The following is a 25,830-nucleotide window of genomic DNA, read 5'->3' as shown; positions in this document are numbered from 1 at the left end:
CTTGTGACAAAGGGAGAGATTCATCTGGTTTTACTTCTAACCCTCAAATAAACGATCAGCATTACTTACATTTTCATATAGTGCTTCCAATGTTTCTAGGTCAACTACTGAATCATCCATATTTAGTACAGCTGTTGAAATAATAAAATAACACATTAATATGCTAACTGACTTTGTTGCTTATCTGTTGCCATGCACTGAAAACACTTGGAGAATAATTTTCTTTTTTGGTTGAATGCTTCTTGTATGCTGCCAATGTCATAACTCTCCCCGAGTTAACTCTCCCACTATAAAAAGGCTACAGTTCTCTATTTTTAAAAATACATATTTTACTGACCATCTTCTCTGGAGATTGGAACAGTAGGATACATGGTAGGCGATTAGATTATTTACAATGCAGCAGAGAGCATAAATGAAACAAAAGCAAATAAAAGTATTGTGATTCTCTAATCACTTATAAGTTTTTATAGGCAAGAATTCACTCTGAACCAATGACATATTAATATGCTCTAAACATTTTTACTCATATATTCAATGCCATTAAATTTATTTCATGATCAATATATTTAATATTGATCATTATTAACTATGAGATAATAATTAGTAACATACTTAATATTAATGAAACAGAAGCAGAAGTGAGTTCAAGTCTCGTTCAAGTTCAAGCCATGAAAGCCAACTGGGTAACTTTGGGCCAATCACTCTGTCTCAGCCCAACTCACCTCACAGGGTTGTTTAGAAGGGGAAAGGTGTGCTGGATATGTTTGCTCCCTTGAATTATTTGTAAAAGTAACAAAGATGGGATATAAATAAATAAACATGTATATCGTAGCTATCTGCATACTGCCCAGATAGGTTACTTAAATATCATTTGCATGTAAAATGTTCTTTATTAGGAAATCAGAGTTGTAAGAGAAATACAACAGAAAAAAGAATGAGAAATAGTCCTTTTCTTGCTGACTGTTCTTTCCTCAACTTTGTGGGATATTGATCATCTTCTCATATTAGTTTGAGGCATCATTCACAATAGACTTACCTAATATCTATTATTTTAAACAAATTTATACCCTGCCCAGATAATCAGTCTGAAAGACAATTTTTCTGTTAATAGAGGTTTTGCATATAATAGAGCTTTTATTGTTCTGAAAAGATGAAAAAGTAGAATTTAATATAAACTGTGCACTCCTATTTAATGTAAATTGTTTATATAAATAATTATACATCAGAAAGTTATGAGTATAATGATTTTCTTATCCTTTTCCTACTTGCCAGTCTATGAGGTTCCTCAATCACACCATCTGAGGTGCAAGGGACTTTTTCAAATGGTATTGATTGAGGGGTAAGCAAGAGAACTTTGAGAAAATCAACTTTCCCCTGCCATTTCTAAATTCTTGGGTCATCTCTCTCTCTCTCTCTCTCTCTCTCTCTCTCTCTCTTCTTCTCTCTTTCTCTCTCTCCCTCCCTCCCCCCTCCCCTCCCTCTATCCATCCATCTGTCTCTCTGAAGATCTATCATATCTCTCAGTCCAACCCACCTTAGTTGTGGGGAAAATTGGAGGAAAGAGTATTATGAATAAAACAATAATAACGGTGGAAAATAAATAAATATTATATCTGTTTCAGCGGACATAAATTACATTGGAACAGATATTTACTGTAGGAGGTATTTACTGCAGGCTGAGTCCGAGTGTGAGGTCAAATACTCCTTCAGTTGGGAGTCCCTTTTTACCCATTAAGTCCATCCTTTGTGAATTCTGTTGACTCTTATCTAGTGCCAATTTGCACTGACTGTTAATCAATTAGATTCTTTTGTATATATAGCATGTAATGAACTTGAAGTGCTTTGAACTCATCTCCTGTTCCTGGTTGCTTACGCCTGAACTTACATTGAATATATGAGTGTTATGAAATTACTTGCATTTATATTAGGTAATCCTGATTCAGTCATATTTTTTTCTGTAGAACAAATTGATTAATTTATGGACCCATTACTGCAGAATGATCCCATGCTATGCAATATTGTACTGACCATAACAGCAGTTAGCTCAGGAACAACTTGATCATTACTCCTTCAGGCAGAGTCAGTAAATAGCATTTCTGCTGAAGGCTAATTTAATTGCATTTGGATTGGGGCATTTTTTAAAACTGATGTTCCTTTCAAAAATAAAGTGATACTGAGCTATATTGGAGAACATAAAATGACTATATTGACAGAAAGTTCTCCTAGTAAAATAATCTTAAATTTGAATTAACTGCATATCAATATTGATCAAAACTTTTTTTGGCAGTTGGACAGACATATTTAGAAGTTAGATCCTGAAATGACTATTGAAATATTATTTTGCATTTACAGTAATCTTGGTGAGTTTTTCTTCTGACTCTGGCAGCTTGATTTGAATATATTATATAGACTTCATAAGAAGAAGAAAAAAGACAAGCTGTGAGAAGCCAGTAATTTTATTGGGTTCCTCTACCTCTAAAACTTGAGACAGAATGACCACAGTCTGGTTTCTGAACACCATGTCTGTAAGGAAATTAGGATAAACATTTTTATATGGCTCTATGGTGTCTGCTCGCCACTCATAATAATTTATAGACATAAGGATAATTAGTGCAGTATTGTCCCCACTAGCACATAATGACAGCATGGATAAAAAGCAGATCAGAATCACAAATTCAAAATCAGACATAATACTTGGCAGCTGTATTGCACAAGAAGGCAACATGAACAGCATATAATTTTACTCAAGTGTTTCCTCTGAATATACTAATAGAAGGACTTTTTAATTGTAAACTTTCACTATTTTCTTCTAAACCCAACACAAAGAAGATGGATAAGAAATGACTAGACAAGATTTAAAGTTTACTATACATTCATTCAAAAGGAAATAACATTTTAGGGTTATATAGTTTTAAGAGCTATAAATATCATTAAAAATATGTGGTTATCTACTAGTTCCCCAAACTGGAGCCCACATGTCTATAATTTACATCAGATCCAGAATCAAGTCAGAAAAATCTTTGCCAAAATATTTGGTTATGTGCAGCTTCCAAAAATTGATATGGTCAATAAACCAATTAGTAATTCTAACAAAACTATTATTAATCAAACCCAGAAAAGCAGAAACCAGCACCAGACACCTCCCAAATATCAAAGAAGAAACAATGTCACCAATCAACACATCCTCTCCAAACTTGTGTAAGGCAGATATTCTATCATTAAATACTAAATTCTGAATGAGCAAAATATGCAAAAGAAATTCAATTAGTAATTTCAGATGCATTTTAATAACACAGTACCACCAAAAGTTCCTTCTATTATTTTACTGTTATATAAAAATGCTCTAACACAACAATCTATTTTAAATATAAATGTGGCCTTAAATGCTAGGGATAATTCAATAGCTTTGTAAATTCATAAACAAAGATTGAGGCAATACACTTAGATTGTGGAAAAGAGCAGGGAGATGAGTGGGAAACCTTCATTATTGAATCTCAGCTGATCCACAACAAGAATTCTGGCAAATCTTTTGGAATGAACATTCCTTTAAAATGTCCAAATATTGTTAAATAGCATTTTAAAATTTCATATTAAGTATCAGTTTGAAACAAGAAGAATTACAAGGTGATTTCTTGTCAACAGGGAAATAACAGTAGTAAAGGAGAATCATTTTGATTCCAGCTGAGAAGACAATAAACTGAAAATGAACCACCTACTGAGGTATGATATATTAACCTGTATTACATATCTCATTTTATGAGGCATAAACCCTATTTTAAACTGGTCTAGAACTAATTTCATTTTTTTATGATTTGGAAGTCAAATCATAAAAGTATAAAATTTCATAGTATAAAATTACTATGTACTTTCCTTATCTAACATTATTCCCTTTAAACAAGACAGACAGCACCTTTTCCATTAACAACAAATGCCACTCTCTCTCTTAAGAAACATCTGTGGCTGATTTTTTCACAAATGTGGCAGTCTTCAATTTGTTGGCTGGTAATCAAATGCAAACTTAAACATCTGTCTCCCAGATGTATGGAGCAACATATTGCTTAACTATATAGAATTTGTGAAATATGTCAGAAATGACTGGAAGTAGAATAGTTAGAGATGACTGGAAGAAGAATAGTGTCAGAATAGAAAAGAAAAACACCCTTAAGATTCCCCTTTTAAAGATTTATTTTAGATGTGTTAGGTTTCTACAGCAAACTTTAGTTTTCCTAAATATTAATTTCACATAATATAGAACCTTTACATATACTAGATATTTATTTTTCTTATCACTAAGCCAACTATGATTTGAGAGCAGAAAACTTATTAAAACATGAACTATATGGAAAAACCTGGAGATAACTTCAAGTAGAACTAAGAAATTCTGAATTTCAGTTATATGTGAAAAACAGTTGCAGAAGACAATAATTGCTATGATTTAAATTTTTTCAAGGCATTTTGGCTAATCTCCAGATGACAGGATGCTAGCAAGATGCTCTCTTGTTGTAGATAAGCAGGGATCTTCTAATGGAAGGGAGAAGACATATATTGAATAACTATTAATAACTTTAAAATGTAATAAATGTTCAACAGAGATGTAATGCATGATATAACATTTACACATGGATACACTGAGTCAAGTTATTAAAGAGATATAAAATTAAAAAAATGTTCTTGCATATCATTCCCATTGAAATAAAAGCAACATTTACCATGTTCTATGTCCTTCATCTCCAGATGTAAACTAGATATCAGAATTCCTACAGTTTGAGATCTCTTCCCATCCAATAACTTGATAATCTGGAAATAAAAATACCCAATGATGTCAGAAAAATATGAACTTTCTACATTAATTTAGTAACTAAATGCCAATCATCACTTCTTTTTAGATTCATCAAGATTTATTTATTCATTTATTTATTTAATGGATATAGCTTGTAATTTTTAAATTGTTCTGACATAATGCAAAATTATTTCTGCACAATTTAGAAGTTATACAGTCCTAATCTGACACGAATGATTTTCAAGAATCATTCTTATTATACTTATTTTATACTTATTAGCTAGAGAAATCAAAGGACTTTTAATTGTCACTGATAGACCATTAAACCATATACTCAATTTTTTCACTGAAATTAGTAGAATTTAGATCTAAGTTTGTCTGTAACAAACTTAGTTTTATTAAAATTTACAATAAAAATTCAATAAATGAATAATTTGGGGAATTAATGAAAATAAATGAATAACTGAGAACAAATTATTGTTGGGTTCTTTTTTTTCTTATTAAGAAAAGCTGCCTTGAAGTAAATATTTTCACAGGGGAAGTTTTTTCATATATCTTTCTGAAGTTATACATGTTACACAATGAACGAAAACAGGTTAATGTCTAATAAAGTTAATTATTTTCTAAAGTAGAATACTATTTGTATAGTACTTAGGGACTTCTAGACTGAAGAAACTTCTTAGGCTATCATAAACCTCATTAGGCATGTCTAATATTTGAAGTAAAATATTTTCTGAATGAACTATTATTGTGATGCCTCTCCAAATCATAAGTATGCCTGAGATGTACGATCAGAATGAGCTCGCATAGCCTCTCCCCATATATCCCATTTGAAATTGCAAATAATTATTGAGGTTTAGTTCTAACATAATTTTAAAACCACAGATGTTGATTTCAGAATAGCTAAAGCTCAAAAGGAATAGCTTGTCAGAACCAAGATCTAGAACTCTTGCAACACTAACATGGTTTGATATTGATGTGCAAAAAAATAAATCAACAACTAAAAACAACTTCCTAACAGAAATCGCTAGCAGGGAAAGAACATTTTCCCAGTATTACAGCAGCATAAGAGCAATTTGCAGGAATATAACGGTATTAAAGTCACATAGTCTATAAATAACTTCTCATCTGAAAACCATGGTTACAAGTCCACAGAATGCAAGAGCTGATGTATATTAAACTGCCCAAAGAATATATTTTAAGTCATGTATTAAGAACAGGGAGTTTAGAAAATGGTTGAATAAATAAATACTGTTTGAAAAATTATATGACATCTGGCAATGATCCTAAATTGTAAAAGCTGCTGAAACTCACAGCAAGGTTACACTGGTCAAATTCTGGTACTGATGGCTAGAGGATGTTATAAAATGCTGATGCAGACTTCTCAAATCATTTTAAAAAATACCATGAAATAGTAATTTACAATCTTTCATAATTATAAAATAAGCAACAGACCTGAAGACATTCTCTTAAAATATAAAAATGTTCCTTATTCAAAATATTGACTCACTGTAAATAAGAACACATGTTACTAAGTATATGAAGCCAGTTAGCGGCAGAAAACCCATTATCTTCTGTCACTGATATAGTAATCGCTGGACTAAAAATCTAAAAATGATGGATGGAGCCTTATTTATATCATGCAGGTGATCACATATTACCCCCTTTCTTTGTACAAGGAAAGTAGAATAGCCTCAGATTGGTAATATTAGCTTCCATAAGAGAAACTGGCATTTGGCAAATAATAAACCTCAGCAAAACCGAGTCATTTAAATTTCAAAAAATATTATCTGAGCTATGTATTTGACAATTTTCACTCAACATTTCAGGTAATAACCATACTGAAAACACATATACTTTCTCACAGCAGAAGGTGAATAGCAGATATTCTTCCTTAAGGCCTCATTACAATACATCGAGAAGGGCAGTTCTGCCTAGTGGTTAAGGCATCAGGCTAGAAATGGGAGATCGTGAGTTAAAGTCCAACCTTAGACATGAAGCCAAAGGGATAACCTTGAACTGGTCACTTTCACTCAGCCCTAGGAAGGAGACAATGGCAAACTACTTCTGAAAAACCTCACCAAGAAAACTAATACATGTTGATTGTCTGTAGCTCCCCAATTCATAATGTACTTATAACTATCTGCTTTTCAGTTACATCTCCTTCTCTTTTTCCTATCGAACAATTTATTAAAAATTAAAACTGTATAAACAAATGGTCATGGCTCGGAAAATGGAATCATTCTAAGATGTCAAATGATACGACAAGTAAAATGGTTTAGAATGCAGTTGAAATAAGACAAGTGTCTTCCAGTTTGAGCTTCTTCGGCGACAGACCGAAATCGCATCTCTGCGCAGTTTCGATCCGTGCTCGCCGCTGGAGCGCCCCGAGCCAGCTAAGCCACCCCATAGAGGTGGTGAAGAAGGGGGAGACTGCCTGCAGGGTTGAGGAGAGCCGCATCTCCAGCTGGCCATTACTCCCTTTCCCGAAGGCAGTTGTAGAGGTGGTCAGAAATGGCCACCACAAAGAAGAACTTGACTGGAAAAGAATGTGCAGGAGGAAGATAAGAAGAGAAAGTTTTGGTTGACTGGGTCAAACAGCAAAAGCAACAAATAAGGTACCCTGGAATTGAAACTATTTAAAAAAAAACAATAACATTGTTCCCTAAGAAGATTTTTAAGCTGCGAAGGAGAGAGAAAAGGGAAAAGATTTTTTTTCTCCTTTTCCTATACTGACAGCTAAGAGACTTAAGCAAGAAATTGGAAAAAAATTCACTTTGATATTAATAGGCATTTAATGCTGAAAATAAAAAGTCAAAGGGATAATAAAGATTTCTGGATAATTAAAAGCTTTTGAAAACAGGAAAGGAGAGAAAAAGAATAAAAGGGCAGGATCTGGAAGGGAGGAGACTGCCTAGAATTAAAAAAGAACTTACAGCAAAATCTCAACAAGACTTCCAAAAGATACATCTTAACTGAAACATTGCAACAAAATAGAAAAAACCCCAGGAAGATAAAGTGGAAAAAGAAATAAGAAGAAACAGCTTGGGACTGTTTGGATTACTTGGTGATCTCTGGATTCTTGGTTATTGTATTTGAATGACTAAAGTCAATCGGGTGGTTGTTGAAAACTGTTTAAAATGGCTCCACTTTTAGAAGAACTGAAAATGGAACTTAAAAAGTACAAAGAAGATGCACAAGAAGGGAGAGGTTCTTTTTGGCTTCGTATTTCGGTTCTTAGAAATGGAGATTTGGAACTATGAGAAACAACAAGAAATGCCTGTAGAACAAGAAGATTGCGACAAAGAAAAAGCCATCTTTAATGAACAAGTAATCTTAGGTGGGGGAAAAAAAGGAAAGGGGGGAAGGAGAATGGAAAGTTTAAGATTGGGAAAAACAACCAAAAAAAAAAGAATAGAGTGAAAAATAAGTATAAAATCAGAAAGCAACAGAAGAGGGAAATGCAGAAGAGAGAATTAGAAGTAGAGAGACAAGGGGGTAAAAAGGGGAGGGAGAAGATGAGAGGGAAGAAAGAAAGGAAAAGAAGTTATAAAGGACAGAAACAAAATATAGAGAAACAGGGCCTATTTAGGGATAATGGGTGAAAATCTAATGGAAAAAGGGATTTTGCAAAGGTATATAAGATAGTATTGTTATATTAAAAATAGAAATAATTTCAGAAAATATGAAACAATGTATGATTAAAATGTTTGATAAAATAGCTATCGTAACTTAGTGGAATGCCTGTCAATAAATAAATGCAACAAAATGAATATTTAATGATTGATAAAATATATGTGAAGAGAAATAAGGAAAAAATTAATTATAGAGATTATATGTGTCTTTAAGAAAGTATGATATTTAATTGAAAAGAAATGTTAAAGATGTTAAGACTTTAATGATTATTAATGATAGATCTGAATTGGAATGGAATGAGGGTTTATAATTATATAAATTTATAATCCTTTTTTAAAAAAGAATATAGTGTGTGTTATAAGAATGTACCAAGCAGAATTCTATTAGAAGTTATGTATTATGTATTATATTGAAGGTCATAACCTTAAGGTATATATTGAAGTTTAAATAAGAGTTGAATGGATACAATTAAAAGATATAAAGGTGTCATACTCCAATTAGTAACTACAGGAGAAAATTTGTTTAATGAGAAAAGATAATATGAAATTGAAACAGAACAGACAAAAGTATGAATATAATGATTTGAATTGAGATGAGATAATCAAAATAAAGTTGATAAAATTAAAAGAGCAGAAAAACTATATAGAAAATGAAAAATAGTAATAAGATATGGAATAGAACACAAAAATGAGCATGAAATTGAGTTTGTGTCTGTATAAAGAAGTTCAACCCGGGACCATGCTATTTTCAAAAAAAGATGTTTTACTTGTATTTTGTATGTGTGAAAACCCAAATAAAACTTTATTAAAAAAAGAAAGAAAGAAATAAGACAAGTGTATGACTTGTTTCCAGGGGAACAGTAGATCACAGAATGGTTTCAAACCAAAAGAACACATTTAACTTCTGATCATGTGTTGTTTAGACTTTTAGAGATTAGTATCAAAACTATACATATAGCTTGGTCTCAATGTAAATTATGGCTTAGTGAATTGCCTAAATACATCTTATTATACAATCAGATAACACATATGTGTGAATCCAGTTTTTATTTTAGGAAAGGTAGAATAATACCAATCTATTGCAATATGTAAGATTTCTGTGCAAAATATAGATTTGTTCTAATTTTGTTTTCTTTCAAAGCAAAATCATTCACATTTAGTATTTAGAGAAGATTGTAAAATATGCAACAGTGTTGTTAAAATAACTTTGAATTCCTGTTGCCTGATTGGTATTAAAAGTAAAAGCAGGTTCGTACACTTAGTTAGGGGCAATGCCAAAATAGCATGGCATATGCACTAAGGAACATTTAATTTTAGGTTTAGGTGAAATGAAAGGATATGATACTAACAGTCGTGTTCTTTATATGATGGAAGTACTATTTTAAAGGGCTAATTAACAGCCTGAAACAAGTCTGAAAAAAATTAATCCCAGATGCTGGCTTTCATAAAAATTCTTGGCGAATCAGAAACAGATTACTTTTGTCCAATTTTGTAACCCTTGGCCATAGATTGAAAAATGTAGATGTTATTGTAATTTTTATTCTCTGCTAAAATCAAAATTATTAAAATAAAATTAGGTTTTTCAAAATACAGTAATTAGAAAATAAAAATACCTTTTTGGTTTTGGTTTTCTTTTCATAAGAGTCAGCTAATGCTTTTTTCTTTTCCCGAGCTGTTTCTTTTGAGAATAAGTATTCAAATTCATTTGTATCACAAAGATTGGGTTCTTCTAATGAGTCCCAAAGAGTTGGCATTGACTGTTGACTAAAATAAGAAAAAAAGAGAAACATTCATAAATTGTCATTTAAAGGTACAGATGTTTTCCAGATGGGCTAGATCACTTTTGAAAGAAATGTTTCATATGAAGAACTGTATAATGCTCAACAGTTATCTCAATTGTTTTGGTATTGCATAGGGATGCGATGCTACTTCGTGAATCAAATGACTAGCAACAAGTGGCAGCCAGACTACATTGAAGAATTGGCAGTTATCAACAGACATCTTATAGAACTCCTGGCTCTCTAAATACATAGCAACGGATGAGCCTAACAAGGCATATCGAGGCTGGTTTCCTAGTGGGGCTGAAAAACCACAGCTGTGTTCATCCACCTTACTGCAGCATACGATATCATGCAGAAGAAGGGTCTGCCAGGTTTTGATCTTCCTCACCAGCATTGGTCAACTCTGAACAGGATCCATATCCAACATGGTGTCCAGGACTCATTGTTTAAGTAGGGTCTTGTCTCTACGCCCCCCCCCCCATGTGACTGTGGTGCTCTTCAACAAAATATCCACCACATTGTGTCCGAATGTCCATCAAGAGTTCACACTGACCCAATATCTGATTTTTTCAACATAGACCATCATTGAATGGCTGGGTGGACTGGACATTAATATTCAAACTACTATAAGTCCATGCACTAAATAAATAAATAAAATAATGGTATTGCATAGATTACAAATATTTTTTAAAATTATTTTATCAACAACAAGATTTTCTTCTCTCTTCTGTCCCCTCTACATATTACTTTTCTTTTTAGGAAAGCTTGGAGTAGAAATGTAACTCAAAATATTTTATTATTATAGTTGGGTATATATGTCATGCTCAGTTTAGTGTGACACATGAATTAAATCAGAATAATTTGTATGACAGCACTATGTCTTCTTCAATAAATTGTGATTAAAGGAAAGCATGATTTAGCAATGTATCACAATATTTGAAACTATCTTATCACTAGAAGGAAAGGACTATCTCACAGAATACTCTCATTGTCCATCCACACATTCCATTTCACGTTTTTTTTTAACATTTAATTCACAAAACCTATTGCTGAATGCTGAAATCTATAATTTAAAACAGTCTTTATTTTTTCCATCTATTTTCCATTGCCTTTTAGCAAAGGAAATTATTTCGGACAGATTGCTTTTCTGTGAAGAAAAAAATGTTTTCTTCAGTAGCAGCAACTGACATTTTCCTTCCAACAGGGGCCGCTCAAACAACATTCTACTTATCCCTGTCATGTAATACAGTTTCTAGTCTTTTTCCCCATGATATAGTCATGGAAAGAAAGAAGGAAAGGCAAAGGGGAAGCCAATGTGGCAAATGGACTGACAAGATATTATTGACAAACATGTCAATATGTCTATGACAATAAGTTGAGTTGCTAAAAATAATTAAACTTGCTGTCATATTCATACCTAGAGAGTGGGAAGGTTTCTACAGTCTCTGTGGTATTTACTTCTAAGCAGTCATCCGTGCTATAGAGCATGGATATTGCTGTTCTGTGAGATTTCAACTAAGAGTATTAGCAGGGAAATGGGAAACAAGTTTGACATTCTATTATATTCAAGGTATTTTTTAAAAATGTTTTAAAAAGAAATGTATGAGTGATTGCTAAGGGTAGATAAGGAAGACAGTTCCCCATTCAAAATGTATCTTTAGGAGTGTATTGCAAAGTGTCATATTTCATCAAGATGTTAGTTATAGTATTATCTTTCTTTGCTGTGAATGTTTCACTCTTTTCAAGAGTTAACATGCATTTAATATAGCAGCAAAAATGTAAAAAAAAATCAAAATATTGCTAGAAGCTGCAAGAACCTCTTCACTTTTTTCTTTGAGGCCCTTACAAGCAATATATCATAGGTTTATCCCAGGAATGCTTTATATCAAATGATATTGTTATGTAAGCCACAAGTATAGATCTGAACAAAAACATTATAGGAGCTATGGGGGAAAATATTTGATATGAAGCAGTCTAAACAAATTGAAATTTCTCTTAATCTATTTGACTATTTCTCATAATTTTGCCTCTTGTTCACTTTTTCTTTGGTGAATTGCACACCTATGCACAGGTATATATGTGGCTATACAATATACCAATATCTTCTACGTATAAGCAAGAAGATATAACTATACCTGCTATGTGATATTTGGATTCTGTTCCAGTAGAGTGGCCTCATGGGACAAGAAGGTTCAACTGTAGGTTTTCGAGGACCTTGACTCATTGAAGAAAAAATAGAGCCAAGTGGCAGTGGTGGCGGCAGTGGCGGCGGTGGCGGAGGTCCCGTTCCTGTTGGAGGTGACCCTGGTGGGGGAGGTAGAGATGGCTGATGAACACCAAAAGCTGAAGGAAGTGGTGGCGGTGGTGGCGGCAGCGGCGGATGGGCAGATCTCAGACTTGTGGGCAACAATGGTGGTTGTGGTAGGATTGAATCAGTTAGTGAGAGAGGAAGAGGAGGTGGTGGAGGAGGTGGCGGCGGCACTATTTGGTCCAACTTCGAAAAAACATTCCCTGAGGTTTGGCTGGAACTGCATATTTCCTTATGATCAGCTGAAGCTAAAGCACTGTTATTCACATAGGGTTTGGAAAGTTTCTTTGGAATTTTTTGATTATTTTTTGGTGTCCGTGTTTCATCTTCATTTGGCTTTATAAAAGTTTCTCTATCTGTCTGGATACATACATTTCTGTATGTCTTTGGTAGGTTGTCATCTTCAGTGGATATACAAGCATCCTTTGCTTCTTCATCTTGCTTGTATAACTTATTTTCCAGTTCATTTTTTAAATATAAAATGTGTTCCTCAAGCTTTGTTATTGATAGAGCGTGTTCTCCTCGAATATGAAAGACTTTGAGTTCAAACTCAGACTGTGAAAGAATATTGAAAAGTCAGTGTATAAACCATTGGGAACCTTTGCCTTATTTATTATGCATACAATGTGTGATGGTTTACAGTGGTCTTCCCCAAGCTACTGTTCTCCGGGTATGTCAGAATTAAATTTTTCCCCCTACAGCAAAAGAATATTCTTGACAAGAGAATCTGTCCAACGTATCTGGAAGATACCAGACTTTAGGAAGCTAATCTGAACCATTTAATCACTCTTTGTCTTATGAGCTTATGATAAGTAAAATGCCATGGGGTATTAGTTGGATTATTGTGCTCTGTATACAAAAACAGGTATATTTACAAGCAACGTATTTACACAGGGAAAATTTAAAAGTCTTCTTATTAATTTTACAGCTTTCCTCAATGAGCATATTGGCCGCATATTGAGCTTTCTGCTTAAAATGTGAGAGTTTATTCATATACTGATTATTCTTGGATAAAATATCTATACATTATAATCTTGGTACAACAGTCCCATGTGCTGCCTTCTGACTGTAGGGAAAAAAATTAATGACTTTTTAGTTTGTATCATTTCTACTTTCCTTGAAACCAAAACAAAAATGTTGCATATTACTTCATAAGAAAAAAAAGAGGCATTGAAATAAACTCAATATGTCCTACATCAGACATTCTTCTTTGCAGTGAAAGGGATTCTGAGACAATATCAAAAGTTATCAGAAATAATTTCCTCTGAAGATCAAAGACAATTAAAGAATCCTGTAAACATTCTGAAGACCATTCTCTCCATCTTGGAGCATGTCACATTGTTTTCACTTAGTCACGTATGAACTGGAAGAAAAGCCAGTAGTCTGTATGAAAACATTTAGGCTACCTAAATTCGTAATAGGATCAATATATGCCTTCCATGACAAGTAAATATAGCATAAATCTGCAGTCATGCAAGCAGCAGAGCTTCCTCTTCAGTAATAATGAAAATTCTACTGACATTTATTTCAAGCATATCAAATAATTAAGAAATAGAATACATTATGTATGGTGCAGCAGTTTATAACCAGTCAAAAATATTATTAAAGCACTATAGACATTAAAGGACAAATGCAGCTGATAATGACATATTTTCTAAACAATTTCCCCCTTATATTCCCTACGGATTGTACACCTTTAAATTATCTTCTAGTCTGGGATAGCACAAAATATATTGCAATGATCATTTATTCTATGCTTCTATAAACACAGCTTTTCACAGACCTGAAAATTATTGCATATGGGAGGTCTAATTCAGGGCAAGTCACCTTTACATATATGTGCATTTTTTCCTTGCTAAATCAAAAGACAAATAAGCAAAATATTAAGTACAATGTTATTGTTATTCATGTAAGTTTGTCAAACATTAATGGAATACAAGAATAAAGGTTCTGATCCAGAAAGGATTATCAAATCAAGGTTGGGAAAACCTTTCAATTATCTTCTAGTTTGGGACTGCAATTAAGCAGAAGTAATGCTTTCTCTCCTCTAGCCATCTCGTAAATCGGTAAAAATGATTGAATTTCAAATAATAATAATAAATCACAAAGTAACTATTTTCATCTTTCTATTACAAAGGGCCATTGCTTAGCTCCGCCCAAGCTGATACTTTACGACATACTCGCTTCTTGGGAAGAATTCTGTGTGTATAAAGGCCAATACCAACTAAAGAACTGGTAGCTGTGATTTCACATTGATGTTATAATAATTTATTAAACTTGCACGCTGTTCAACTCTCCACAACTTTGGAGAGCTTCCAACAATCAATAAAATTGAGCTATTAGAAATACTTTGGATTCTAGAAATTTTGTGGCATCAAATCATGTTGCCTCCTGATAAACAACTCATAATAGCCAAGATAGGATTCAATATCCTTCCATGTAAAACTTAGTGGGATACTTGACAGGGTGTTTTCAAATTGTGGATTATGAGTCACCAGGGAATTTTGGGGAAATAGGGAGCATGATTAGAAGCGGATCCCGCCATAGTGCGGGAATAATGCCTGGAAGAAGAAAAAGGAAGCATGATTGAATTTTTTGTGACTGCTGTCAGAACATGTTCTCACTTAGCTCAGAATTCTGAATCCAGCTGTGCATGTGCAAGGCTCATGGCTTGTGCACCCATAGCTGGATTGCTGTCAAAAATTGTTCTTGCTCTGCCTATGCAGCAGCTGCACAAGCAAGAAGCTAGTTTATCCAAGCAAAGCAGAGACCAAAGCCCAGAACACACAAATCTAATAAGATTCTGGCTTGGCATTTCTCATGCTCTGCCAGTTTGTTCAAGTAAAAGCCCAGGGCAACTTCTGAGAGTGCTTCTGCCTTTCATACTAGCCAATGAAGTAAGCATTTTCTACAGCTGCTGTTCTAAACAGCAAACATTGATCCCAAATAAATGTGGAGTGAATGCGAAGTGATAGCAGCTGTTTCTAAAATAAAACCCAGATTATGGGAATTTCAGCCTCTTCTCTGTCTTGCAAAACAGTTTCATTCTTTTATTATACCAAGTCCGTCAATGTTGTGTGTGTATCCCAAGTGGGACTGTGCACACAGCTTCCAGATGCTAGCATCTTGTTGTTGATCCAAACTGCTGGAAATCAACCATACAAAAGCCAAAGTTGATATATTTACCAGCTAGCATGCCAATCACCCCACAATTGGAAAATTGACAACTGCCCTATAAAGGCATTTAAATATCTAGGCATCTATTTCCAATCATCTTCTTCCTAGAAATTTACCTCTTTAAACCTCTCCTAGTAATTAAGACACATAACCAATAGTGTATCTAATATCTAACCTTGAACAAATATTTTGAATATATTGAAAGATAGTACATTGATATACATATTTATATCATATAGAGGGAGGTGGTGTTTTTAGAGCCCCCAATGAATTCACAACCTTAGAAATTAGCTAGGGACTCTTAGCCTGAACTAACTTTATGTTATCATACTGAGAGGCCCTTTGCGTGTCCATAATTTTGATGTGGTGTAACTCATCTCTTCTTTGGACACAGCTTTTCTTCTACTTTTAGTCTTAACAGTGGGAGATCTCTGGCTTCTCCTAACAGCTTGTTCTGCCACTAGCAATATATTTCTTTAGCAGGTGGACGTGACTCATGTCTCATCATGACTCCCTCCCATCACTGCCTAACGAGACTTTGTGTTTTGCAAAGTAAATAAACAAATGGGTGTGCTTGAGTAACCAGATCTGAGCTGTAAAAAAATGATACATACACATTTTTATAGCTCAATCCTACATGTTGTACATTTAAAAGCAAAAGTACTATACACATCTATGATTTATAGTAAAGGTAAAGGTTCCCCTCACAGATACATGCTATTCATTTCCAGCTCTAGGGGGCAGTGCTCATCTCCATTACAAAGCTGAAGAGCCAGCACTGTGCGTCTCTGACATCTCTGTGGTCATGTGGCCGGCATGACTAAATGCCGAAGGAACACGGAATGCTATTACCTTCCCACCAAAGTGGTCCCTATTTTTCTAATTGCACTTTTACATGCTTTCAAACTGCTAGGTTGGCAGAAGCTGGGACAAGTAACGGGAGCTCAACCCATTTTGCGGGACTAGGGATTTGAACCGCCGAACTGCTGACCCTTCTGATCGACAAACTTGTTGTCTTAGCCACTAAGTTTTACAGAAAGACATTTGGTAAAGTTTATTTTATAACAAATCTGGTAGAAATATAAGGTGTAGTTTTTGTATTCTATTATAGTTTGCCACACCACTTTGGCTCTTGTTATTTGTCCAAGGAGAATTTCCTGGTCAAATACAGGAAGTCATCAACTTACAACTATTTGCTTAGTGATTGTTTGAAGTTACGATGACACTATAAAAAATGACTTACGATCGGTTCTCATACTTATAATCATTGCAGCATCTCCATGGTCACAGGATTAAAAATTGGGTGCTTGGCAACCACACGTATTTACAATAGTTACAGTGTCTCCAGATCATGTGATTGTCATTTGCTACTTTCCCAACTCACTTCCAACAAGCAAAGTGAAAGAGGGGGGGGGCAGATTCATTTAATGACCACATAATTAATAACAACTGCAAATAAAATCATAAAATTGAGCATGGCTCGCTTAACAATCACCTTACGCAGAAATGGATATTCTAGTCCCAATTGTGGTTTTAAGTCAGACTAGCTGTACTATAAATTAAATACTTACTTCTAACATTTTAGGATGCTGACTTACCTTACTATTAAATTTGAAAACCGCTTATAATAATAAATTAGTATTTAGTAATCTATTATATTAATTTAAGTAAATATTAATTAGTATTAACTATTAAAGTTAAAATCTAAAGACATCTACTATAAAACAGTCTACAGATAAACATACAAAGATCTCACTCTCTAAGATGTTACGGAAAATGCTGATTTGTTTAATTAACAAAGAATTACATTTGTAATTCTCTTACTTAAAGGATTTAATGAAAATCCACCCCAATTCTTAACCCAATTGCTCACTCTATAGAAATGTTATTTCTTTTCACCTTCTTTTCAAGAGGTCACTATGATAACTACTGTATTTCCCCAAAAATAAGACTGCGTCTTATATAAATTTTTGCTCCAAAAGATGCATTAGGGCTTATTTTCTGATTAGGTCTTATTTTGGGGGAAGTATGGTACTAAATGTGTCCATCTGGCTGATGATCTTAACTGGGACTTAGTTTTGGGATGGGGTTATATTACGAGCATCCTGAAAAATCATGCTAGGACCTATTTTTCAGTTGGGCCCTATTATCAGGGAAACACGGTAACACTAAGCTTTGCTTTGCAATTGGTTGCTCATATTCAATAAAGAAAATTCATTTGAATATTTGTAAATAAGTTCTGAATTTTCCACTCCATTAGGACCCATCTGTACATTCCTCTGATGCAAAATATTCGGAAAGCCAAGACTGATTATAAGAGGAAGATTGAGGATAATTTTTATAGCAATAACATGAGGCAGGTGTGGTGAGGGATTCAACAAATTACAAACCATCAACTGACTAATGTCATCCCTGCTGAGGGAGATGCTTCATTGGCAGAGGAACTGAATCATTTCTTTGCTCACTTTGAAGTGGAGACATCAGAGACAGATAAAATACAACTACCAGCCAATTGTAGACCCCATCTCATTGTGAAGGAACAGGAGCTGAGGACCATTCTGAGTCCCTTACTCTATACTCTTTATATGCATGACTGCATTCCCACTCACGCTAGTAATACTATTGCTAAATTTGCAGATAATACAACAGTGGTGGGAATTATCTCCAGGGGGGATGAGTTTGCCTACTGAGATGAGGTGGACCGGTTGCTTTCATGGTGTGGAGACAATAACTTGGTCCTCAACACCAATAAGACCAAGGAGCTTATAGTGGATTATAGAAGAAACAGATCAGCCCTTGCTTATCAATGGAGACCAAGTGGAGCAAGTGGCCAGTTTTAAGTTTCTGGGTGTTACCCTAAAAGAGGACCTGACCTGGGGTGCCCACATTGCAGCCCTGGTCAAAAGGGCCCAGCAGAGATTATACTACCTGAGACTTCTCAGAAAACAACAACTGAATGAAAAACTGCTGGTGACCTTCTACCGCTGCGCCATAGAGAGCATTTTAACATACTGCACCTCTGTATGGTTTGCCAATTACACAGTGGCAGATAGGAAAGCACTCCAGAGGGTTAATGCCATTGCCCAGAAGATCATTGGTTGCCCTCTCCCCTCTTTGGAAGAGCTTTATAGCTCCCGCTGCCTTAAAAAAGTTCAAAACATTCTCAAAGATCCATCTCATCCTGGGAACCCTTTTTTGAACTATTACCATCTGGCAGACGGTACAGAATAATAAAAACAAGGACAAACAGGCTGAAAAACAGCTTTTATCCCAGGGCAGTAGCTCTTTTGAATTCGGTTGTATAGTGCAGTGTTGGTGCAGTGTTGTAGGTTTTTGGTTCAATGTGTGGAGGGTGAAGGATGTGTGTTTGTGTTTATTTTCATGGTCATGATGTGCACTGAAGATGGTGTTTGATTTCATTGTACAAGGCGCAATGACAATAAACTAAACTAAACTGAACTAAACTAAAAATATATAGCCAGAGGCCTGGACACCGGATAAGATAATCACTGCAAAGTGCCATGTAAAAAACATTCTATCAAATGTTAATAGTTCTAGGATAGGAGAAAACAGCAACTAACCTTGTAACATTTTTTTTGTCTACCAGTAAAAGAAAGAAATGCTTAACTGACCTCTAGTGGTTTTTTTTCTAAATTAATTTTTACAAGATTTGGTTATATGTAACAGGCAAGGAACCCCGTTGTTTTCCAGATGTTGTTGGAATGAACTTCCATCAGATGCAGCCAACATGGTCAATGGTTAGGAATGATCAGGACCGATCCAACACCATCTGGAGAACTATAAGGTCCCAACCATTTTGTTTTAAATGTCTCAGAGGATGAAAGAGTTGATCTTCCCAAGGTTGCATTAACCAGTAACTGATAAATGCATTGTCCTTTTTTTTCAATCAATGGGATGAAATAGTATAGACCCAGATGGTTTTGGACTCACCGCAAAATTGATACTGTTGAGTCCAGTGTCAAATAGGTATATTGGATGCTATTTTTTTTCAGCATAATTCAGTGGAAATATTTAATTACAATTAGAGAAAAGATATTATCAACCAAGACTGTAAAAAAGCTTATGTACACATCAGGTACCTGGATATAAATGCAATACGCTTCTGTTTTTCATTTAACTTACTCTTATGTTAGGAATATTTACTAAAGAATGAAAATAGAATAATAGAAGTATTACTTTTTGTAAATGTAATTATTTATTATTTTCAGATCAGACAAATGTATGGGTTTCTGAAGCAATGGATCAGTTTAACTATATTGCTACTGAATAATAAAAAAGAAGACTCTTACATAACAGACTTTAAATCCTTGTTCCTGAAAATCCAAATGCAGTAAATAGCTAACCAAAGAAATCCAAATATATTAACCTAAAACTCACATTTTTCCTAATCTTTAAATACCAGGATGGTTCCTTTAAGATGAATGAAGTCAACAGTTCAGCATGAATGATAGGACAAGATTGATTTATATTATCCTGTAGCCTCTTTAACAGTTAACAAAGCTTGGCATTCACAGAGGTCTACTATGTCTCTAAGGAAGTATTATTTGAGACTGTTTAAAAATTCTGACAATATTTAAAGATGAAAAATATTTTCAATACAAAAGATGCCTAATAAGAACATTCAACAAATTTATATAACATTTCAACAGTGGAAGAGGAAATATTTGTATAGAAATAAATGCCAAAAATACTTACTTTTAGTTTCTCAATTTCATCCTTATGTTCCCTTTTTAACTGCAAAATCACAGCATGGTACTCTACAAAAAGTGAAATAATATGTCAGAACAATGTTACAAAGGTTCCTGAGATGCCAGCACAAATATCAAAGGAACTACCATATCTGATATCATACAGCTTTTCCTGGCTGCAATGCAGTAAATGAATACAGTGGAAATTGTAAAATATATTGAAGCACAACTCACTACAGTTGATTACATTTTTCTAAAATAAATTATTTTGCTTTTCACTTTGTATTAATGGCTGTTAATATTTTTATTTATATTTTATTGCTTTTTAATTAAAAGCAAAAAAATAGCGAAACACAAAAATTATAGTGATGGTGTTACATACATTTGCAAAAAGAAGAAAAAAATAGTACATAAAAGTGTTGTAAGAAAACAGTGAAAAAATGACACACACACACACACACAAAACAAACATCTGTCATAGCTTCTAGGGTAATATAAGCATTTTCATCTTTTCTATACCTTACTATGTCTGGAAAGTAAACAAAAAATGAATACATGGGTTAGAATGTATTGAATGAGTGAACAAATAGCTCTCATTAGTAGAACTTAATGGAGTGGTATCTCCATGTCAGGGATATCAAACTCGACTTCATTGAGGAGTGCATCAGAGTTGTGTCTGACCTCGGGACCAGCGAAAATGGAGCTCAGGGGTTTTTTGCTGGCAGAGGGCTGCAGAAGGCTCTGGGCTCTGTTTTCAATGGCAGAGGCATCACGGGCCAGTCTTTTGCTGTTTCCAGGGCAACCCCACAGGCCAGGTCTAAGCCTTGAGTTTGACACCCCTGCTCTATGTGCTGGGTAACTAAGACACCTATAAAGGTACTCCGAAAAGCTATTTCAAATAAAGTATCTTAGGAAAGCAGACAGGCACTGAATGACTCTAACTCTGTTCAGACCTCCCACAACACTGTTGCCTAGTCTCAAGTCAGCACAATGTGTGGACTTTTGTGGATGTGCAGATGAATATTGTGGTTAGTGGGTGATTAATTCTTTAGTGCTCACCCATTTCCTGAAATGGGAATTCTTAAAAATAATCCAGAAAATGTATTAGAGATGGAACATAGGAAGAGGGAGGATCTATGTTATTACTACATTATTACTATAATATTATTTTAGTAATAGAACAGTCTGCTGTTCTGCTGTATATTGTACAAATAGAACAAAACCATGGTTTCTAAAACACAAAAAGGCAATATGGAATAGAAAGTGTATTGATATACATACATTCTATAACTCTTAGCCTGAAGTAGAGGAATTAGAAAAAAATATCTTATGAAAAAAAAACTTAAGATGATATTAGAATGGTGAAAAAATGGGAAAAAAAGAATGGAAGTGACAGTTAATCTATACATACATGTCACAATCAAAACATACTTATGAAATAATGCACATGAAATCGTCTCTTAATGAACATCAATATTCTATCATAATCTTGACAGTTATATATGAAACTCCCACTTTTTCACTTCAATAATTCAGAAACACCCTAAAATAGCATTTCCCAAAATATAGCTGCTAACTTTAATAAATTGTTTGCTATTTAATCTAAATTCAATATACTTATTCGGTAAATTATATTGGAATCATAGTGAATAGATTGCTGAAAGACCCAGCAATAATAAATAAAAATTCACAGCAAATTCAATTAAATAAGATAAAATTGTGTACAATGATCATAGCCAAAATAGAATTAGACAAAATTGCCATATTTTCTCTAAATATGTATACAAGTATGTGTATATATGAAAATTTATGTATCTATCCTATCCTATCTATCTATCTATCTATCTATCTATCTATCTATCTATCTATCTATCTATCTATCTATCTATCTATCTATCTATCTATCTATCTATCTACACGCACACAGTATGTGTGTATATATATTGCACATACAGTATAATTACCGTATGTATGTGGGGGATATATATATATATATTGTATGTATATATACTGTATGCGTTTACATGTGAAAATAATACATAGTTAAAGACGGACAACATACTTTTTGTTATCCCAAGTACTAATAAATGTTACCACTTCCTCCTCAGTCTTATTTAAGAAAGGTGTATTCTTTGTTCCCTGTCAAAGTTTGTACATATTGTCATAAATTCATGTTGACCTAAAGGAACTTTTTTTCCCTACAACTGGCTTTTATCCAGATGACGAATATATTTCTATGAGATTAACTAGCTATACAAAAGTGAAATTTGACATCTTCTGTCTCTTTTATATTCCTAATTTGTAATATTCCCAACAGACAGGAAGCAGCAGGTGAAGCTAGGCAGAATCACATCTGATACCTGTACAATTAGCACAGGGCCCCCTCAAAGCTGTGTGCTTTCTCCACTTCTCTTCTCCCTATATATCAATGACTGCATCTCAAACTATCCATCTGTTAAAATAGTGAAGTTTGCAGATGATACAACAGCGATTGGTCTCATTCGAGACAACCACGAATCTGCATAGAGATGGGAGGTTGTGCAACTTGCCTTGTGGTGTGACTGGAACAATCTGGAACTGAACACACTCAAAACCACAGAAATGGTAGTAGACTTTAGGAGAAACCCTCCCATACTACCACCTCTAATACTAGACAACACAGTATCAACAGTAGAGACCTTCAAATTTGTAGGTTCTATCATATCTCAAGACCTAAATTGGACACCTAACATCAAAACTGTCATCAAAAAAGCACAACATAGAATGTTCCTTCTGCGCCAACTCAGAAAGCTCAAACTGCCCAAGGAGCTGCTGATACAGTTCTACAGAGGAATTGTTGAGTCTGCCATCTGCACCTCTATAACGGGTTTGGTTCTGCAACCCAACAAGACAGATACAGATTTCAGAGAATAATTAGAACTGCAGAAAAAACAATTAGTACCAACCTGCCTTCCATCAAGGACCTGTATACTGCACGAATCAAAAAGGGCTGTGAAAATATTTACAGACCCCCTCACATCCTGGAAATAAACTGTTTCAACTCATACCCACAAAATGACGCTATGGGGCACTGCACACCAGAACAACTAGACACAAGAACAATTTTTTCCAAAATGCCATCACTCTGCTAAACAAATAATTCCCTCAACACTGTCAAACTATTTACTATGTATGCATTACTATTACTATTAACCTTCCCATCCTTCCTTTCACCCATCTCCTCCCACTTATGACTGTATGACTGTAACTTTGTTGCTTGTATCCTTACAATTTTTTAATTGACTGTTTCCTAGTATGATTTGATTGCTTATTGTACCCTATGACTATCATTAAGTGTTGTACCTTATGATTCTTGCGAATATATCTTTTCTTTTATGTACACTGAGAGCATATGCACCAAGACAAATTTTCTTGTGTGTCCAAACACACTTGGCTAATAAAGAATTCTATTCTATTCTATACTTGAATATCATGTCTATTGCTATAGATAAGAGGCTGGATCTTGAGGTGCTTTCTTCATGAATGGAGGGCTATTTAAATTTATAGATAGAACTGTAATCCAGAAGCCAATATGGTTGTGGAAAGGATAGATTTTTTACTGACTTCCTCTTCCCCTTGCCACTATCTCCTAAAGTTGGTTACTGGGAAAGTCAAGTCAGTTTCATAGGCACTGTTGTAGAGTTTCCTAAGGCTTTTGCGGAAAAAAAAGTATAATTGGCAGCTACAAATTCATTTAGCTCTTGAATCAGAGGGATGGGAGGAGAGACCCATGGACTACCTAACTCTTTAACTACTCCATGGGTGTATCCTACAGATTCTGTCATGTTTGCCAGGGGTTCTTCTTTCCCTTCTTTCTCCTTTTGCTTCAAGGAAAAGAAGAGAACAATGAAGAGCCAAGATTGCTTCTGATTGAGAGTTCCACTGAAAGAATGTGGGTTGAAGCAGAACTAGTTCCCACAGCATTTTTCTGACTCTGCAGCTTGGTCCACAGCCTCTCAACCAGGGGTGGGATGCTGGGGGTTTGGGAGAGACCCTAGCTAACATTCTGTGCAGTTTGGACAACCCCCAAATCCCACTCCTGGCTGGCCCTGCAAATACTTGGATGCGGGATTGGATTCAAGAGCTGAAGCTACTTGTGATGACAGGTCTCCAAATGTCATTATGCCAATCAAAAAAACCACTCATGAATTCATTTAAGTGAATGAGAATTTAAGCCAATTTTATTGCTGGTAATTCTGCTGAAAGGTGCACATCTATTTTAGATCTTCATAAGATCTAAATATCCAAGAGAATTCTTTATAAATCAAACCATGTTATAAGGCAAAAATACTTAATAATCCAACCTATACATGTCATTGGCACAACACGTCATTGGCAACCTATACATGTCATTGGCACAACAAAGTAAAAGAAGAGCAGTTTTATATATGAAAAATACAATAAAAGCTAAATCAATTTTTACAGACGAAGATGGGAGGATGTTGATGGTGGAGATAATGGAGAATAATAAAAAATACTTTTAGTAGCAATATATGCACCAAATGAGAAACAAGAGGATTTTTATAATAAACTTCACAAGAAGATAATAGAACTGGAATATGATAATATATGCATCTTAGGAGACTTCAATGCAATAGTGGATACAGAATTGGACTATAAAACACAGAAGATAAAAAAAGGAAAAAAAAGAAAAATATTGCAGAAATCTTTTTTTAAGATGGCAGAAGAAGTAGGTATCTGGCAAGTATGGTGAGAAATGAACACTAAAAGGAGGAGTACAAATTGCAGGCATTTGCAGATGATCTGATTTTCATACTAGAAGAACCATTAGAAACAGGACCTAAATTAATAGAAAAGATAGAAGAATATGGGGAAGTTGCAGGATTGAAAATAAATAAGGAGAAAACTAAGATATTAGTGAAGAATATTACAGAAAAGCACACACAAAAAAAGAATTGATGGATAGACTAGATATCCAGATCACAAAAAAAGTGAAATATTTCGGAATCCAACTAACAGCAAGATGTGGGGTGCTTAAATAAGATAATTGTTATAGATTAAAACAACAGATTAAGATACACCTGCAAAAATGGAAAAACTTATAACTATAATTGATAGGGAGAATAGCAATGATTAAAATGAGCATATTACCAAGAGTACTATATTTATTCCAAACAGTTCCAATAAAATTGGAAAAAAGTACTTTGATAATTTAAATAAAATAATATTGAAATATATATGGCAAGGGAAGAAAACAAGGATTAAATTAAAACTGCTACAGGATGCAAGAATGAGAGGAGGTTTTGGGCTACCCAATTGGGAATTATATTATCAGGCTGCGGTATTGACGTGGATGAAAGAATGGATTGTATTAAGAAACACTAGGCTTTTAACATTGGAGGGACATGATTTACAATTGAGTTGGCACCCTTTTTTATGA

At 34.3% G+C, this 25,830-nt stretch overlaps 1 protein-coding gene and 1 long non-coding RNA gene across 5 annotated transcripts in view; one reads left to right on the top strand and one right to left on the bottom strand.

Annotated features, from left to right (window-relative positions):
- Nucleotides 1-7,478, top strand: part of LOC148133404 (uncharacterized) — a 240,444-nt gene extending 232,966 nt beyond the window's left edge. Inside the window, exon 3 of the long non-coding RNA XR_015746750.1 lies at nt 7,236-7,478. This is a non-coding gene — a long non-coding RNA (uncharacterized LOC148133404). The remainder of the gene's footprint in view (nt 1-7,235) is intronic.
- Nucleotides 1-25,830, bottom strand: part of FMN1 (formin 1) — a 144,885-nt gene that overhangs the window by 52,758 nt on the left and 66,297 nt on the right. For all 4 annotated transcript variants that reach the window (XM_087951733.1, XM_087951734.1, XM_087951732.1 and 1 more), the window contains 5 exons: nt 20,398-20,459; nt 12,332-13,059; nt 10,029-10,179; nt 4,710-4,797; nt 70-131 (listed from right to left, as the gene is read on the bottom strand). In XM_087951733.1, the coding sequence (XP_087807859.1) occupies nt 70-131; nt 4,710-4,797; nt 10,029-10,179; nt 12,332-13,059; nt 20,398-20,459 (1,091 nt within the window). The remainder of the gene's footprint in view (nt 1-69; nt 132-4,709; nt 4,798-10,028; nt 10,180-12,331; nt 13,060-20,397; nt 20,460-25,830) is intronic.

Source organism: Notechis scutatus, chromosome 1, assembly GCF_049901735.1.
Source record: "Notechis scutatus isolate UNSWTSFEM ecotype Mainland chromosome 1, rNotScu1.2, whole genome shotgun sequence".
Lineage (NCBI taxonomy): Eukaryota > Metazoa > Chordata > Lepidosauria > Squamata > Elapidae > Notechis > Notechis scutatus.
This window is presented reverse-complemented; position numbering and strand designations above follow the sequence as displayed.